At 51.2% G+C, this 19,558-nt stretch overlaps 1 protein-coding gene across 6 annotated transcripts; it reads right to left on the bottom strand.

Annotated features, from left to right (window-relative positions):
- Window positions 1-666: 666 nt before the first annotated feature.
- Window positions 667-4,060, bottom strand: LOC112937935 (uncharacterized). Of its 6 annotated transcripts, none has more exons than XR_010739679.1 (5): window positions 3,883-4,060; window positions 3,678-3,761; window positions 2,175-2,268; window positions 1,802-1,993; window positions 667-1,707 (listed from the first exon to the last, which is right to left on the bottom strand). XR_010739679.1 is itself a non-coding variant. In XM_026023209.2 (4 exons), the coding sequence occupies exon 4, from the start codon at window positions 1,815-1,817 to the stop codon at window positions 1,188-1,190; it is 630 nt and encodes a 209-aa protein (XP_025878994.1). In that variant the 5' UTR covers window positions 1,818-1,944; window positions 2,175-2,268; window positions 3,678-3,761; window positions 3,883-4,060; the 3' UTR covers window positions 667-1,187. The 6 variants fall into 6 exon arrangements, 2 of the variants coding, with proteins under 2 accessions (XP_025878994.1, XP_025878997.1); XR_003240788.2 differs by having other exon boundaries at window positions 667-1,727; window positions 1,802-1,944; XR_010739678.1 differs by having other exon boundaries at window positions 1,802-1,944.
- Window positions 4,061-19,558: the final 15,498 nt, after the last annotated feature.

The raw sequence follows: 19,558 nt of genomic DNA, 5'->3' as shown, positions 1-19,558 counted from the left end.
AAGATTCGTCTCATAATTTTCATGCAAACGGTGCAATTAGTTTTTATTTTTAATCTATATTTAATACTTCATGCATGTGTCCAAAGATTCGATGTGACATTTTTAAAAGAAAAAATTTGGGAACAAAACCAGGCCTTACAAGAGCCAACGCGATCGAAGATAATATAATACTTTCTCCGTTTCACAATGTAAGTCATACTAGCATTTCCCACATTCATATGTCTAGATTCATTAACATCAATATGAATGTGGGAAATGCTAAAATGACTTACATTGTGAAACGGAGGGAGTAGTATTAGACTTTATACTGTATAAAATCTGGAACACGCGAATGCCGACTGCAAGAACTTGTCTGTGACAGAAATTTCACGCACACTTCGCCGAAGTTTCTTTAGAAAACAACAACGAACTACGAAGGGATATAAACTGAAAATTAAAACAAAATACTACTAAGTAGGTAGAACTGTAGCAGCACAAGCTTTACATCACACACCGAGTGCATCAAAGATTAAAACAGCCTTTACTTGAAGGCTTGATCACATTTTGTTCAAACAGGAAAACGCAAACGCATTCCAATCCAGCAGCACGGGAACATGTAACATACCTGCATCCATTACATTATTAGTAGTAGTGTAGCCAAACTATTTCAAGATAAGAGAAGTAATCTTTTACAACAGATTTGTTGTATATTATCACAAGCCAAGAACAGTCATCAGTCGCAAATCGGTTGCTGATGACGGAGTCAAAATACAGCTGCTGGAAGTATCAAGATTAGAAGCACAATGTACGCTATACCTCCCTCCATGAAAACAAAAGGGATAAAAAGTAGATCAGTAGATGACATAGACCTGGACTATGACTCTGCTTTACGACTAAGGAGTAAACGAATGGAGAATTTAACAAATAGCAGTCAAGTGGCCATTTGTACAAGGAAAGATCCAATTTAAGTGGAAGCCCTCCTGTGAAGCATCATGAGACAAAACATAAGACTGGTAAAAGAAAACGGCCATAGTTGGACAGAATTTCCAAACCTAAGCATAGCAGCAAGCCAGTGAGGTAGCAGCGAGTAAACCCATAGGTCAACACTCCAACTTGTAAATCTTCGATGCTTCGACAATATATCGCTCATGAACTATGGTTTTGCCCACAATACCAGCCTATCTTGGTGAATCAAGCTCGCTATTCTGTCACAGCTTCCAACTGATACAAACCATGAAGCCAATACCACATTTTTCGTGCAGCAACAAAACCAGCAGGTTTTGCATAAATTTCTTTGGCCCTGTTCTTGTGTTGCTGCTGTTCACCTTCATCTCACCTGTCGGTTCATGCACCGAGAGGGAGAGGCGCTCCCTCCTCCAGTTCCTCACCAGGCTATCGCAGGATGGTGGCCTCGCTGCGTCATGGCAGAATAGTACAGATTGTTGCACCTGGGAAGGGATCATCTGTGGAGAAGATGGTGCAGTAACTGAGCTATTACTGGCCTCAAGAGGCCTACAAGGGTGCATCTCATCATCCCTGAGCGAGCTCACCAGCTTGTCGCGACTCAACCTGTCATACAACTTACTCTCCAGTGAGCTTCCATCAGAGCTGATATTCAGCAGCATTGTCGTCCTTGATGTCAGCTTCAACCGCCTGGATGGAGAATTGCAGGAGCTGAATTCGTCATCACCTGACCGGCCTCTCCAGGTACTGAATATCTCAAGCAACCTGTTTACGGGAGCATTTCCCTCCACAACATGGGAGAAAATGAGCAACCTGGTAGCAATCAATGCGAGCAACAACAGTTTTAGTGGGCACATACCTTCCTCTTTCTGCATCAGCTCACCATCCTTTGCTGTGCTTGACCTTTCTTACAACCAATTCAGTGGCAGCATCCCCCCTGGAATAGGTAAATGCTCCTCCCTTAGAATGCTCAGGGTTGGCCAAAACAACATCATTGGGACCCTGCCAGATGATCTCTTCAGAGCCACCTCATTGGAGTACCTCTCCTTTCCTAATAACCACTTGCAAGGAATAATTGACGATGCACTAATGATAAAGCTCAGTAATCTAGGTTTTCTTGATCTCGGTGGGAACAGATTCAGTGGCAAAATCCCAGATTCTATAGGTCAACTGAAGAGACTAGAAGAACTTCACATGGAAGAAAACAACATATCTGGAGAGCTGCCACCAACCTTGGGTGATTGCACAAATCTAGTTACTATCAACCTCAAGAAAAATAAGTTGAAGGGAGAGCTTGCCAAGGTTAACTTCTCCACCTTGCCCAATCTGAAAATTTTAGATTTATCTTCAAATTACTTCATTGGCACAATTCCAGAAAGCATCTACTCATGCAGTAATTTGACTTGGTTGCGGCTATCCACAAACAAGCTTCATGGAGAGTTGACAAAGAAAATAGAAAATTTGAAGTCCATCACCTTCATATCTCTTTCCTACAACAATTTTAAAAATATTACAAATACACTCCACATATTGAAGAACTTAAGGAATCTCACTGTCTTGCTACTCGGTGGCAACTTCATGCATGAAGCTATGCCAGAGGATGAAACAATTGATGGTTTTAAGAATATTCAGGGTCTCGGCATAAATGATTGTGCACTGACTGGAAAAATACCTAATTGGCTATCAAAGCTCAGAAGTTTGCAACTTTTAGCATTATATAACAATCAACTCAGTGGACCAATACCAACCTGGATCAGTAGCCTTAACTTCCTTAAGTATGTTGACATATCGAATAATAGCCTCACTGGAGAAATACCAACAGCATTGATGCAGATGCCAATGCTAAAATCGGACAAGATTGAAGATCACCCTGACCTAATAGTCTCCCCTTTTACAGTTTATGTGGGCGCATGTTTGTGTTTTCAGTACCGTGCGACTAGTGCATTCCCAAAAATGTTGAATCTAGGTAACAACAAATTAAGTGGTGTGATCCCCATGGAGATTGGTCAGTTGAAAGAACTGCTTTCACTCAACTTGAGCTTCAACAACTTAAACGGGGAGATCCCACAAGCGATCAGCAACCTCAAGAATCTGATGGTGCTAGACCTGTCTTCCAACCATCTGACAGGTCCAATCCCATCAGGGCTGGTGAACCTTCATTTCCTTTCTGAATTCAATGTTTCCTACAATGACCTTGAAGGGCCTGTACCAATTGGAGGCCAGTTCAGCACATTCCTAAGTTCTAGTTTTGCTGGGAACCCAAAGCTATGCAGCCCTATGCTTGAACACCATTGCAATTCAGCGGTAGCAGCTCCAACAACCCCTATCTCCGCAAAGCAGTATATTGACAAGGTAGTGTTTGCAATTGCATTTGGTGTGTTCTTTGGAGTAGGTGTGCTATATGATCAGATAACCATGCCCAGATATTTTGGCTAAACCAGTTATGATCAAGTCGATAAATAATGTGCCATGCTGGTTAGAAGATAAGCAGTGGCTAGTGATCTCAAGTGGTTCTCACTTCAGCAAGGCTAATTCAGTGGCTCCAGCCCCAGCAAGATGACATATTGACACCCCAGGCCAGGCAAAACTTACTTGATTGTCCAGCTTTGTGATGTAGTAGTGAAATTGAGTTAATACAATCTGCTTCAATAAGTAGAAAACTGGAAGGAACTAAAATAAACTGAAATCTGATAGTAACCGAATCATGTCACGATTATGCATGAATACAAATGTACCTGCAGTATCAAGTTGTGACTATATTTCGAGTGCTGTATCTCCAATCCACCACGCGCGGGCCGCTAATCCGCAACCAAACGACACTGCAATACCGCATCGAGAAACGCCATAAATCTCAACCAAGCATTTGAAGCCACCTTCCCCGATCTCTAAACAACACTGGAGAATCAACCAAGCCATGGTACTCCACTAGCTTTGATTTACCTCAGGAATCAGGAGCATAGCCCGCGGGTGGCCTCGAGCTAGGAGTCACCGGACGGTAGGCCTCTCGGTCTCCCGCGGCCTGCCTCTGCCCCCGCAGCCCGCCGGAGCGGGAGCGAGGCCGCCGTTTGCCGGTGGGCGGTGGCCGGACGGCGAGGATGGCGATGGTTCAGATCGGCCTGGCCTTCGACATGGGCCGGGCTGACGGTGGAAGAACTGATGACTTGGGCTTTTTTGGGCCCATACGGGCTTCGTGTCCAGCTGTTTGGGCCGGGAGCACACGGGTATAAATGTGAGGAGGAATAAGTCCACTGCTAGTCCCTGAACTTTACGTCGAGTATGTAAGAATGACATCCTAATTCCTAATACCAATACCAGAAATATCGACCCCTCAAATATTTAAAACCATGTCCCTAGCAGCAGTATGGAGGGTTGTTTATCTGACATGGCATCCGAGTCAGCGAAAATAAAAAATATATATGGGACCCACATATAAGTGACACACACTTTCTTACTCTACTGTCCCTTATTATTTATCTCTTCTTCCGGTCTTCTCTCATCTCCTTCCGCGCCGGTGGTGGCTGAATCAGGGAGGGGAGAGAGGGAGGTGAAGCCGTGAAGGCCGTGAATCGTGAATCGGAATGGCAGCAGCGACCGAATTGAGCCCTCCCCTCCAAGTCGTCGTCGCCTTGCCAAAGGTCACCGCCGCCATCATCCCTACTTCCAGTGGGGGAGCTCCTCAGCTCGTCGACGCTAGAAGCGACTTGAGGACGGGGGACCTCGACGAGGCAGGCCGCAGTGGGAGCTTACGAGGCTGCTACAGAGCCAGGGCCGGTCCTATGATTTTGAGGGCCCTAAGCGAACTCATCGTGATGGGCCCTCTAAACTATATATAAAATTTTATGATATATAGATAATAATTTTACTTGCAAAACGATAACAAATACATCCATATATTAAATTTAACATGTCTGGTAATTATGAAGAAATAAAAATAACAATATATTTATAACTTGGAACTAATATCATTATTCATTAACTTAATGAATAACAAAACCCCATCATATCCGTTGCTCCCATGAAAAGATATTTCTTCGGGTATTTCTTGATGCAAAATCATCAATAACGGTATTAAGATCAATAGTGTTCAAGATATCCTTCTCAATTGAGCACATAGCCAAGCCATTTAACCTTTCTTGTGACATAGTTGATCTCAAATAGTTCTTCAAAACTTCAAGTTTGAGAAACTTCTTTCAGCTGAAGCTACAGTCATAGGTACAGTTAAGAGATTTCGATAGGCAACTAAAACATTTGGATAGCAATCTGCATCCATAACGAACTTCAGAATCTCAGGCGCGAATATCGAAGAATCACACCTTTAATTCTGAATAAAGATCATTGATCTCAACATCGGATGAGGTACTAGACTACTAGTATTAGGTGTTGGCCCCTCCACCATCATGGGCCCCCGGCGGTCGCCTCGGCTGCATAGGGCCAGGGCCGGCCCTGTACAGAGCAGGAGGACAAGGGAGCTCGATGATGCAGTGCCGCCACGTTGGAGCTCGACCTCCATCTCCATGCCGTTGGCCACCGCGCCAGTCCTCAGAGACTCCATCACGGCATGGGCTTGGGCGGACATGGCCAGGGCCCGACTTCCTTCTCCTGCCGGTGGCTGCCCCTTCTCTACTCTTTCGACATGGAATTTATAGCTCGTGCGGCTAGGCCGGCGAGGACTAGGAGCAGGGCGGAGGAGGTGCTAAGCTAGAGCCGGATGAGGGAGGCTGTTATTGGGTGCCAGCCGGAGCAGAGGACGAAGGAGTAGAGCTAGCCGTCGCCGCCGACGAAGGCGAGCGCGAGGGGTAGTCCCGTGCCGTAGACCTCAGTGTAGCACCTCGGATCGAAGCTCCTTTGGCCGGCGGGGAGGAGCAGCATCAACGGAAGGCCGCAGCTTCCTCCCTAGCAGAACGGCGGCATGGGTCAATGCGGTGGCTCCGGCGAAGAGAAACCACCCGGAAGCGAGAGCCGCAGCGGCGGCGGAGGAATCGCTCCCTAAGCCTCTACAGACTACGGCCTACCCATGCCGCGTGTGCTCCGCATCGGACCGTACATGTGGGCCCCACTATTTTTTTTACTCCCTCCGTATTGTAGTGTATGACGCCGTTGACTTTTTGAGTAACGTTTGACCATTCGTTTTATTCAAATTTTTTTGAAAATATGAAAATGTTTATGTCATGCTTAAAGAACATTTGATGATGAATCAAGTCATAATAAAATAAATGATAATTACATAAATTTTTTGAATAAGACGAACGGTCAAACGTTGGACAAAAAGTTAACGGCGTCATACATTAAAATATGGAGGTAGTATTATTTTTTTCTTGACTAGAATGCCACGTGAGCTAAACCAGCCGCTGAAACTGTTATGGCACCAAAGTTGCACTGATTTATACAGTTTAGGGGCAGTGGCGGAGCTAGGATAAAACTATAGCGAGGGTTAAACTAAAATAACCAAGAGCAACTAAGAGAGATTTAGGGTTGGGTTAGGATTTTTTGGGCCTTCTTAGCCTTTTGAGCCTTCTAACAACCTCAAACAAAGTCTATATTAGTCCCTCATCTATAAATATATGAATTAGAATTTTAGGGGGTATTATGGGGGCTCTAATGGTCTATTAGGGGGTAGGGGGTCTAAAGACCCCCCGCCCCCACGGCCCCACGCTGTCTCCACACCTGTTTAGGGGTGAAGATTTCTGGTATTAGGGACAAGGGATATCAAACAAGCTCGATGTAAAGTTGAGGGATGACCACTGGACTTATTTCATGTGAGGATATCCAGCCCATCATCACCTACTGCTGCCATGGCTCACTCTACGAAGCCTAGGCGATTAAAATTTTAAAAGGGCTATTGCATTCTTACCTCTTTTTACATAGGGTAGAATATACTTCATTTTTCAGTTTGCATTCGGCTTAGCATAGACTTTCACTCTACATCATTGTATATCAAAATAAATTTCACTTTGCATTAGGTTTCATCATATAATTAAAAGAAATCCTGTAAAATATAAGTAAAATTTTTGAAACCTCTTCAAATTTTACCATGTTTCACAAAGTTCCCTTCATAACTTATGAGTTTTCATGAAATTTTAATAGATTTGATGATATAGTGAAACTTATTTCAATACAATTTGATGTTAAGTGAAAGTATGTAATAAATCTGGTGCAAAACGAAACGTGATGCATTTTACCTGGTGCAAAATACAATTTACTAAAAAAACGGTGGATAATGCGGGACATTTTTGTTCTTTGAAATGAATTAGAATCTATCATGAATATAGTATGTCATCTTTGATAAGTGAAATAATATCATCAGACATGACGAGAAGATACCACTATTAAGCTAAACATGAATGTGAGATAATGCGGGACATTTTTGTTCTTTGAAATGAATTAGAATCTATCATGAATATATAATATAGTATGTCATCTTTGATAAGTGAAATAATATCATCACACATGACGAGAAGATACCACTCACTGGTGGAGAAGTGCTTTTTAGTCCCGGTTCGTAACCCCCAACCGGGACTACGAATCCGGGACTAAAGATCGCTATCTTTAGTCCCGGTTCAAATAACCGGGACTAAAAATCGATCTTTACCAACCGGGGCTAAAGATGGCCGGGACTAAAGATATTTTTTCTTTTTTTTTCTGTTTTTAATATTGAATATTGATTTCACATCGTCCCCTCCCATATCCAAATCATCACATATCACAGAACATCTCCAAATCCTCAAATCCTCAAATAAATCATCTCCAAATACATCACAAACTCTTAAAAAATAGATCATCTCCAAATACATCACAAACTCTTAAAAAAATTACATCACAGGGTTCTAAAAATTCATCACAGATTCATATCTCACACAAAAATACATCACAGATTCACATCTCAAAAAAAAAAAGAAAAAAAATCCGGCCGGCGGCCACTGCCGCCTCCCCTCCTCCCCTCCGCGCCGCCGCGCGGCCCCCGCGCCGCCGCGCAGGCCGCCTCCACGCCGGCCGCCTACCGCCGCCGCCGCGCCGGCTTCCTGCACGCTTCTTCACTATGGGGTGAAGGAAAAAAGGAAGAAGAGGAGGGGGAGTTAGAGATAAGAAAAGAGATAAGAAGTTAGAGAGGAAAAAAAGAGACAGAGGGAGGAGTTTGTTATGTGGACGGGAAAAGAGGATCGGTACTATGGATTATATAGTGTGTTTTGATTTTTATTCCCTGTTAGTAACACCAACCGGGACTAAAAATAGGTTTTTAGTCCCGGTTGGTGTTACTAACCGGGACTAAAGATTCTAGGGCCCTGACACGGCCTGACATGGAATCAACTGGGACTAAAAATGAACTTTAGTCCGGGTTGGAGTTACCAAACGGGACTAAAGATGATTTACAACCGGGACTAAAGATCTTCCTCTTATTAACTGGGACTAAAAATCATATTTAGTCCCGATTTTTAATGGAACTAGAACTATTTTGGATTTGGGTCGACCGACCAAAGATGGTTTCTCTACCAGTGACTATTAAGCTAAACATGAATGTGAGAAAATACCGCTTGGTTTTTAAGAAACCGTCAGTGATCGTTTTATGAAAATCAATTGATTTTAGTTGATGTTTATACTGTGTTGATTGAAAGTCATCAATTTTACGGTTTTCGATAAAGTAGGGAAGGATAGTTTTTAATTCTAAAGTGAAGAGGTAAATATTGCACGAGGAGGTACACCCTCTATCCCCTCTATCTCAAAATAAACTAACCTAATATTATGTGTTGTCCCCTCTATCTCAAAATAAACTAACGTAATATGATATGTGTCTATTTAGATTCGTAGTATAGAATATATAACATCCTATAATAGGTCAGCTTATTTTAATCCCATAATAGGTTAGCTTATTTTAAGACTGAGGAAGTATCTCCCTGGTCCACTATCTGAGGCACTAAACAAACTCAACTTTATTTCAGAGTTTAACATGTGTAACAATGATCTACACATTCTTAACATGCGTAGATATCGACAGGAGGCCAGAGGAGCACATTCTTAACATGCGTAGAGGCAAATTAATAGCTGTGTCTTTTTGTGCGCGCGTCTTAGAGTATGAATGTATGATGCATTTACATGCATTATGCAGTATGAATGTGTGTGAACAATAAATTGGGGTCAAGCTAATGGAATAATCTTCATAATTATATGTACCTTGCCAACAGTTGCTCGGTCTGCTGCATTCAGATTTGTTAATGGCGTCGTCTTCGGCGTCGCCGCCATGGACCGCGAGGGCCATACCTACCGTCCTCTCCTCCGCTCCGCGTCGTAGACTGGAATAAACCATAGGAAAAAAAAAACGGACCGGGGGTCGACACGCTCTGACTGTCGGCTCTGCCAGGTGATCGGTCGAACCGCTGGTTTTTTATTTATAAATATTATATTTGATTTATATTATTTTTAATATAGAACCATAAAAAATTGGTGAACATATGCATGAGTAAACCAGTATATCTATTATTATATGGTCACAACATTAAAAAAAATAAATGTGATGTGGTAACATAATAAATTTATAATGTCATACTGCCATAGGATAAATTAAAAACCGGTTCGACAAACTAAAAACCGGTTCGATTCTTAAAAAAAACCGCCGCCGGTTCACTGGTTCAAGAAAAAATGGCCGGTTCACCCCTTTTTTACCGATTTGATTGCAGGGACGGTCTTTAAGCAGAACCGAACCATCAAGGTGGCCGGTTTCAGTTTTTTCTGGTTCAACTGCCGGTCCGGTTTTTTTACTATGGAATAAACCCTAAGCTAAGGGGGCCGTTCTTGTTTCTATAGGCTATTACGACGTTACGGATATATTTTTAAAACTGCTAAACGGTATAAATCTTTAAAAACTTTCTGTATATAGAAGAACTTTAAAATTAAAACAAATCCATTCATCCTGGTATATAATAATTAATACTTAATTAATTATATACTAATTAAATATTTTGTTAGTAAGCCAACGAGCTAATCGCTTTAACAAACGCTACATAGCCAGAGTGGTGCTGCTGGTTTGATATCGAGTCACATCGTTTCGCCTATAATTGATTAAAAGCGGTAACTATTAGTAATTAAAAATTAATTTATGGGTAAAACTGTTATATATACTATGATAAAATCATAAAAAATAGTTTTAAAATTAAGTTTTGAAATTTAAATTTTGGTTGCGGCTAAGAGTAGTATAAAGCACTCATTGCAAGAAGCATGACGAGATTGGTCGTCCCATCTTTCAAATAAGTAGTGTAGATATGATCAGTGATATCCAGGGTTTACCAAACCGCGGTTTGGTGGTTACCACCATCTCACGGTTTGGTGGTTACCACGGTAACAACACAGTTATCATAAAAACCACATGGTTAACGCGAGATATACCATGGTTTCAAAAACTGAAAAAGTTACCGCATGTGATAACTGCGATTGTCGGTGATATGGGACCGGGAGTATCATGACCAGAGGCTTGAGGCAGACGCAATCGCCCACGTGGCCTGGCACCTTCGGGGACGATTGGGCCCGAGGGTGAGGTGTCCGCCCTCCTCGTGATTTCCCCCGAGGGGGGGTCGGGTTGCGCTTGCCCCGGCCCCGAGGGCCGAGGCACCCCGACCCCTTAAAGAAGTCTGCGCCATATATATGGGATAAGTGAGCACAGCTGTGCTCACCTAACAGCATTTATTGCAGTCTGGTCAAGCGTGTTACGCTGCGTGCAACGCAGTGCAGCACGCTCTTTTATCCGGTCTGTGACCAGTCACAGACCGGTCAGATCAAGGGTTAGGTGGCGACTGGCGGTCTGACACACGCCTTGCCCCATCCCGTCAAGACGAAAGCCTCTAGGCAACTCGTCTCAAGCCGGAGCTAGCGTGTTATCTCTTAGAGATGGCACGTTAGCCCTGGTTAGATTTATGCCAGGCTTCATCCTAACCATTACAGGCAAGGTGTTACACGAAGAAGGGCAAACATGCACACTGCTAAGCTGACACGCGGCGGACAAGAATGACCGATTTGTGACCGGTTTGACACTGCTCATGTCGTCAGCTCGCAACCACGTTCCCACGACGCACCTGCCCCCGGCGGAAGTGGAGGTAGGTGTGGGCTGTCCCATCGGAGCGTCATTCGGACAGCAACCGTGCTGATCTCCGCCCGTTCAAGAGAAAAAGAACAGTCCAGTTTGGAAAGGGAAGGGTGCATGTGGTATCCCCTTGAAGTATAAAAGGAGGACCTTGCCCATAGAGAAGGGGGGGTTGATTCTTGCCAGATTTAGAGCCTAGAGCGGGGGAGAAGTCGGCTCACACTTTGTAGCTCATCCATACACAAATCCACAAAAACACAGGAGTAGGGTATTACGCTTCGCGGCAGCCCGAACCTGTATACATCGCCGTGTCTCGAGTTCTCTTGCGAACAGACGATCTTTCCACATACAGAGAGAGAGAGAGAGCTTGGGATCTCACCCTAAGCCCTCGGCCGAACTGGCAAAGGGGGGCCTGCGCGGTCTCCCGGTGAGGAGCCACGAGCTCCGTCATCTGGCGCGCCAGGTAGGGGGCTCGGCGTGTGTTTTCTGAGCTCTCAGACTCTTCCGTGGGCGCCAAGTTTCCCTTGTTCAGCCTAATGGCCGAGCAAGCAAAGGCGCACGACCTCTCTCCGAGTGTGAGCGGCGACGACGGGGAGCCGAATCCACGCCGTCGAGCTCGTACTCCCCCACCTCCTCCGCGCCAAAGCCCTAAGCAGGGGGAGGCGCTTGAGAAGGTCGACAAGGCCCTGGCGTCACCAGTCGCAGGTGGTGCAGGAGGACGGCAAGATGGGGAGCGTCGCCTCCTCGTCTACGGCGATGGCAGCACGCCTCAGGGTGCGCTTCAGGCTGCTGGCGCGCTCCTACGACACCCGCCTGTCGTCCATGACCCGGAGTCTCCAGCCCAACGATGGCTGGAGGACGCGGCCAACTTGGTCATGACGGCACAGCAGCGCCTGGGTGCTGGTGGACGGTCCGCTACCACCAAGACCTCCGGCGCCGCTACCACCGGCTCCGTGTCGTCGAGGCGGAGGGCGCGGCGAGCGGCGGCGGCTGCACGGCACTCGGCTGCCACTCCCTCGTCGACACCTTCGACTCGGGAGGACCAGCATGGGGAGCCGGATGCCCGCAACGACATCGAGCGCCGGCGTAATAGCCGGCGTACTCCCCGTGCAACGGAGGGCGCCTCTTCGTCCAGAGTGTCACCTCGACATGTACGTGAGGACCAGCCCTCCGTGCCCCCGGCTGGTGGTGTCGGCTGTAGAGCCTTTGTGGCGAGTCTTCGGAATGTCCGTTGGCCCCCAAGGTTCCGGCCCACCATCACCGAGAAGTACGATGGGAGTGTCAACCCCACTGAGTTTCTCCAGGTCTATACGACCGGGATCGAGGCCGCTGGGGGTGACGACAGGGTCATGGCGAACTTCTTTCCCATGGCCCTAAAAGGACAGGCGCGGGGTTGGCTAATGAACCTGCCACCCGCGTCGGTCCACTCCTGGGAAGATTTGTGCCAGCAGTTCACCATGAACTTCCAAGGCACATATCCGCGCCCAGGCGAAGAAGCGGACTTGCATGCAGTACAGCGAGGCGATGATGAGTCGCTTCGCTCGTACATTCAGCGGTTTTGCCAAGTCCGCAATACCATACCATGCATCCCTGCACACGCGGTGATCTACGCGTTCAGGGGGGGCGTGCGGCACAACCGCATGCTCGAAAAGATTGCCTCCAAAGAGCCCCAGACTACCGCGGAGCTTTTTCAGCTCGCGGACCGAGTGGCTCGTAAGGAGGAAGCGTGGACATGGAACTCCTCCGGTTCCGGAGTGGCAGCTTCGGCCGCCCCCGGATCCGCCGCTCAGACAGGGCGGCGTGACAGGAGGAGGAAGAAGAGGTCGGATCGTTCCGGCGACGAGGGTCATGTCCTCGCCGTCGAGGGCGCTCCGCGGGCCACCCGAAAGGGGAGGCCTGCGAGCGACAAAAAGAAAGAGGCTGGTACTCCCGGCAGGGAGCGCCCCGCCGGCAGGTGGTGCTCCGTTCACAACACCTCCCTCCACGATCTCGTGGACTGTCGCGCAGTCAAAAATTTGGCTGAGCGAACGAGGAAGTGGGAGGAGGACAGGAGGCAGGAACGCCGTGAGGGCAAGTCCCCGGCGGTTCCTTCCGGCAAACGGCGAAGTGAGGCCAAGCAGAAGGCCCCCGCTGTTGACATCGACGATGGTGATGATGACCTAGGTTTCCAAGAACCTGGGGCCACCATTGCCACCGTTGATGGAGGAGCGTGTGCTCACGTCTCTCGCCGGAGCTTCAAGGCTATGAAGCGAGAGCTTCTGGCCATGGCCCCTACTCATGAGGCGATGCGTCGGGCGCGGTGGTCGGAGGTCGCTCTCACTTTCGACCAGACCGACCACCCACCGTGCATTGCCCAGGGAGGGCAGGTTGCGATGGTGGTTTCCCCCACCATCTGCAACGTGAAGTTGGGACGTGTCCTCATAGATGGAGGAGCGGCCCTCAACATCCTTTCTCCCGCGGCCTTTGATGCTATCAAGGCCCCGGGGATGGAGCTCCAGCCGTCTCAACCAATCATCGGTGTGACGCCGGGGCACACATGGCCGTTAGGTCACATCGACCTACCGGTCACCTTCGGTGGACCCGCCAACTTCCGCACGGAGCGGGTGAGCTTCGATGTGGCGGACCTCAGTCTGCCCTACAACGCGGTCCTAGGGAGGCCCGCGTTGGTGAAGTTCATGGCGGCGGTCCACTACGCCTACCTCCAGATGAAGATGCCGGGCCCCGGTGGCCCCATCTCTGTCCGTGGCGACCTTAAAGTCGCGCTCGCTTGTATGGAGCAGCGCGCGGACCGCCTCGCTGCTGCGTCCAAGCCCGAGGGTGGTGACGAGAGGCTTGGCCCCTCTGCCCCCGCCACCCCGAGGCAGCGGATGGCCACATGCGACGAGGTCCCGGTCAAGGAGGTTGCCTTGGGCGACGGCCCATCCAAGACCACACGGATCGGTGGTCTTCTGGATGGCAAATAGGAAGACGCGCTCGTCTCCTTCCTGCGGGCAAACGCTGACGTCTTCGCATGGAGACCAGCGGACATGCCCGGGGTCCCCAGGGAGGTGATTGAGCACCGTCTCGCCGTGCGGCCGGGTGCAAGGCCGGTCCGGCAGAAAGTGCGGCGGCAGGCCCCGGAACGTCAAGCCTTCATCCGCGAGGAGGTGGCGAGACTTCTGGAGGCCGGATTCATCCGTGAAGTCATCCATCCGGAGTGGCTGGCGAACCCGGTGGTCGTTCCCAAGGCGAACGGCAAGCTTCGGATGTGCATCGACTACACCGACCTTAACAAGGCATGTCCTAAGGATCCTTATCCCCTGCCTCGCATAGATCAGATCGTCGACTCCACTGCGGGGTGCGACCTTTTGTGTTTTCTAGATGCATACTCTGGTTACCATCAGATTCGCATGGCTAGGGAGGATGAGGAGAAAACTGCGTTCATTACCCCCGTAGGAACCTATTGTTATACATCAATGCCCTTCGGGTTAAAAAATGCAGGTCCTACTTTTCAGCGTACTACTCGAATTTCTTTGGGTAGCCAAATAGGACGTAATGTTGAGGCGTATGTCGATGACTTGGTTGTAAAAACGCGCAACCAAGAAACTTTACTTTCAGATCTAGCGGAAACTTTTGAGAACCTCCGCTCCGCCCGCATAAAGCTGAACCCCGATAAGTGTGTGTTTGGTGTACCTGCGGGCAAGCTTCTCGGGTTCTTGGTCTCTGCCCGAGGCATTGAGGCCAACCCCGAGAAGATTCGAGCTATCGAGCGGATGCGCCCCCCCAGCAAACTTAGGGATGTGCAATGCGTCACTGGTTGCATGGCCGCCCTAAGTCGTTTCATATCAAGGCTGGGAGAGAAGGCGCTACCCTTGTTTAAGCTCCTCAAGCGCTCGGGGCCGTTCACTTGGACGGAGGAAGCTGAAAATGCCCTCGCCCAGTTGAAGGCGTATCTCAGCTCTCCTCCGGTTCTAGTCGCCCCGGAGCCAAATGAGTCCCTGCTACTTTACCTAGCAGCGACCCCCCAAGTAGTTAGTGCAGCGTTGGTTGTGGAGCGCGATGAGGACAATCCTCATTCGGCGCATCCCCATTCTGTGCTAACTTGGCCCGGGAGCAGGCAGGGAGGAGAGGCCCCCGAGTCGAACGGCGGCCGAAGGCCCCCGACGACCGGAGTCGGCCCTCTGCCCGCTTGTCAGACGGTGATGGGTGCCCCCGACCCTCAGGAGGGCCCCGAGGCCACTGCGGGAAGGCCGCACTTAACGCCCTTTGACCCCGAGGCTAACCCTGTGCCGACTTGGCCCGGGAAAAAGCGGGGAGAAGAGGCCCCCGAGCCGAACGGAGGCCAGAGGCCCCTGACGACCGGAGTTGGCCCTTTGCCCGCTTGTCCGACGATGCCAGGAGCCCCCGACCCCCAGGACGGCCCCGAGGCCACTGTGGGAAGGCCGCTCCTGTCGTCCTCCGACCCCGAGGTCATCGGCACAGAAGACGAGTGCGCCCCGAGGGGCCACTTGGACGAAGAATGCCCCGGGGGTACGGCCCCTAGAGAAGAGGATCGGCCCCGCCGAAAGGTGCAGCGGCCTGTCTACTTTGTTAGTGAGGCCCTCCGGGACGCCAAGACCCGATACCCACAGGCCCAGAAGATGCTTTACGCTATTCTGATGGCCTCGAGGAAACTGCGCCATTATTTCCAGGCGCATCGGGTCACTGTGGTTACGTCTTACCCCCTCGGTCAAATCTTGCATAATCGAGAGGGTACAGGACGAGTGGTAAAATGGGCAATCGAGCTTTCTGAGTTCGATCTGCACTTTGAACCACGCCACGCTATCAAGAGCCAGGCCCTCGCCGATTTTGTGGCAGAGTGGACCCCGGCTCCAGAGACCGTCTCAATACCCGAGGCCAGTATGAACCCCTCTCAGCTGCTTCAAACCGCCCACTGGGTGATGCAGTTCGACGGTTCTCTGTCTCTCCAGGGCGCCGGTGCAGGGGTCACGTTGACCTCTCCAAACGGAGACGTCCTCAGATACTTAGTCCGTCTCGACTTTCGAGCGACTAACAATATGGCAGAGTACGAGGGACTCCTTGCCGGACTCAGAGTGGCAGCTGGACTGGGGATCCGCCGCCTTTTGGTATTAGGCGACTCCCAGCTAGTCGTTAACCAGGTCTGTAAGGAGTACCGGTGCTCTGACCCACAGATGGACGCCTACGTACGCCAAGTGCGGCGTATGGAGCGCCATTTCGATGGGATAGAACTTCGGCATGTACCCAGAAGGGATAACATGGCTGCCGACGAACTCTCACGGCTCGCGTCCTCGCGAGCCCAGACCCCACCGGGCGCCTTTGAAGAAAGGCTTACCCAGCCGTCGGCGCGACCCGACCCCTTAGGGGAGACGGATGCGCCTGACCGGCCCCCGAGGCCCGTCGGAGTCCAGGCCTCGGGACCCGAAGGAAGCGCTCCAAGCTCCCTTAGATTGGTTGCTTGGATCTCTGAGATCCAAACATACCTCACAGATAAGACTCTACCTGAGGACCGCGAAGGGAGTGAACGTGTACAACGCGTTTCCAAACGTTACGTGCTGGTAGAAGGGACCCTCTATCGGCGCGCGGCTAACGGAATCCTCCTGAAGTGCATTCCTCAGGAACAAGGCGTTGAGCTTCTTGCTGACATCCATGAGGGCGAGTGCGGAGCCCATTCTGCCTCGCGCACCCTGGTCGGCAAGGCCTTTCGTCAAGGATTTTATTGGCCGACAGCTCTCAATGACGCAGTCGATCTGGTCCGGCGATGCAGAGCGTGTCAGTTCCACGCCAAGCAAATCCATCAGCCGGCCCAGGCCCTGCAGATCATACCACTGTCATGGCCATTTGCTGTCTGGGGGCTTGATATCCTGGGACCATTCAGACGGGCCCCGGGCGGGTTTGAGTATCTGTATGTTGCGATCGACAAGTTCACTAAGTGGCCCGAGGCTTATCCGGTTGTCAAGATCGATAAGCACTCTGCTCTTAAATTTATTAAGGGCATCACGGCCCGTTTTGGAGTGCCTAACCGTATTATTACGGATAATGGCGCCCAATTCACTAGTGAACTCTTCGGCGACTACTGCGAAGACATGGGCATCAAACTCTGCTTCGCCTCACCTGCCCACCCCAGAAGCAATGGCCAAGTGGAGCGCGCCAATGCAGAAATCCTCAAAGGCCTTAAAACCAAGACCTTCAATATTCTCAAGAAGCACGGCGATTCATGGATCGAGGAGTTGCCAGCGGTGCTCTGGGCGAACCGAACCACACCAAGCCGAGCGACCGGGGAAACGCCTTTCTTCCTCGTCTACGGCGCAGAAGCGGTTCTCCCATCTGAGCTCACCCTGAGGTCTCCTCGGGCCACCATGTACTGCGAGGCTGATCAAGATCAGCTTCGTAGAGATGACCTCGACTACTTGGAAGAGCGAAGGCGGCGCGCGGCCCTCCGAGCTGCGCGCTACCAGCAGAGCTTGCGGCGCTACCATCAGCGCCACGTCCGGGCCCGATCACTCTGCGTCGACGACCTCGTCCTACGCCGCGTCCAAACGCGTGCTGGATTGAGCAAGCTCTCACCAATGTGGGAGGGTCCGTATCGAGTGATCGGCGTCCCCCGGCCGGGCTCCGTACGGCTGGCCACGGGCGACGGCACGGAGCTGCCAAACCCGTGGAATATTGAACACCTTCGTCGCTTCTACCCCTGAAGGGGGGGGTCGGGTGTCAGGTTTTGGCTCGGGCTAACCCCGCACCCCCCTTGGGTGTGCCGGGTTAGCCGGGGGCTACCACACATGCACATATATTCCTTTCAGCATTTCAATAAAAGCAGTTTCAATTTCCTAAAGGTTGTGTCTGTGCTGTTTTTTCCTTTTGAAGAATCTGGACTTGAAATAATGTCACTCATGCTCAACCCCGCCCTCGGGGGCTCGGTTCGGCCAGCTAAAATCGCCAAACGGGGCCCAGAACCGAGCCGTGCCCCGGGGCGTGGTGAACTCCGGGGGGGAACCGGCAAAAACCCACAATCGGGTCACCCATACCCCTCGGTCACCACGTTCCCGGCCTGGCCAGTCTTGACATGTGGATCTCCCCAGGCACTAGCCCCGACCCGAGCCATTCGAGGACCGGCACTTGGGCGCGAGCCCTTATTTCAAGCTAAGGCGCAAAAGGACCATGGCACAGATCATCCTCAACTCATATATATAGCAAAATAAAACTAACACAAAAATTTTTTCATCATTTCTCATTGCAGATTAAGTTGATTTATACAAAAAAGGCATGAAGGCCTTAGAAGAAAGAAAAAGAAAAAAGTTAAGATTGGCGGGGGCCTGGGGGCTCATTCAAATGCGCCCGGGTCGCCGGCCTCGTCGCCACCATCGTCCTCGCCGCTGGCGTCGCCCTCCTCGTCGGAGCCGGGGGCGAACGCGAGCCGAGGAGCCGAGCCCTCGAAGCCGTTGACGATGTGGTCGGCGGCATCTCCGACCCGCGCGCGCGCGTCGTCCTCGGTCCCGGGAGGGAACTCCTCCAGCGCCATCCAGGGGGAGAAGTTGGGGTCCCGGGCCTGGTAACTCGCCAGCACGAGTTCGACCGCCCCCCGGGCGAGGTCCCTCGAGGATGCCTTGATGGTCTTCTCAAGCTCCTCGGGGAGTTGCTCGAGAACCCAAGCCATCCTGTTGAGGTGCGGGGCGAGGCCTTCTAGATTGGTGGGGGGCACCGACGTCTGGCCCCCCCAGAGGCCCGCTTGCCGACCGGCGCGCTTCATGCGGGAGACCGCATCCCAAAGCATGTCGGGCCCAATCTCGCCCGCCAAGCGAAGGGCCTCGGCCTCCCCGGTGGAGGAGTCCAGCGCTCGCTGCATCTCCGCGACGGTGTGTTCGGCAGCTGCGAGGCGGGCGACTAAGTCGTTTTCGCCCGCGGCCGCCCCGCCGGTAGGCGCCCTCGCGTCTAGCTCCTTCTCCCGCGCCTCGAGGTCAGCAGCCCGCTGCTCCAGCGCGGCTCTCTCGGCGCGGACGCATTCGAGGTTGCGGCGCGCCTGCTCCTCTTGCGCCGCCTCGCGGAGGGAGAGGCTGTCCGCCAGCCGTTGCGTCGTGGCCTCGGCCTCCTCGAGAGCTCGCTCCCGCTCAGCGAGTGCATCCTCGCGAAGGCGGAGCGCGGACTCCTCCTCGGCGCAGACGGCCTCGTGCGCCGCCAGCGTCGTCTCCCGGAGAGCAATGGCGGCCTCGCGGTCCGAGAAGCCTTTCTCCACAGTGCCGGCGTGTTCTTCCAGCGCCATGGCACGGGCCTCAAGGGCCTCCTCGCGCCGCCGGGACGCCGCTTCGGCCTCCGTTGCCCGCCGCTCTCGGGCAGCGGCGGAGTCGAGAACCCCTTGGGCGGCGTCGAGCTTGTTCTTCAGCTCCGCCTCCCAGCTTGCGTGTTGAAGGCGGAGGCTGTCTTGCGCCTCGACCATCGCGGTGGTGGCGACGAGGGCGGCCTCTCGCTCCTCCTCCACCTCTCGGGCGATCTCCGCCAGCGCCGCCTTGCGGGCTTCAAGCTCCGAGATGTGGCGACGGTGGGCCTTACGGCCCACCT

Source organism: Oryza sativa, chromosome 2, assembly GCF_034140825.1.
Source record: "Oryza sativa Japonica Group chromosome 2, ASM3414082v1".
Taxonomy (NCBI): Eukaryota; Viridiplantae; Streptophyta; class Magnoliopsida; order Poales; family Poaceae; genus Oryza; species Oryza sativa.
This window is presented reverse-complemented; position numbering and strand designations above follow the sequence as displayed.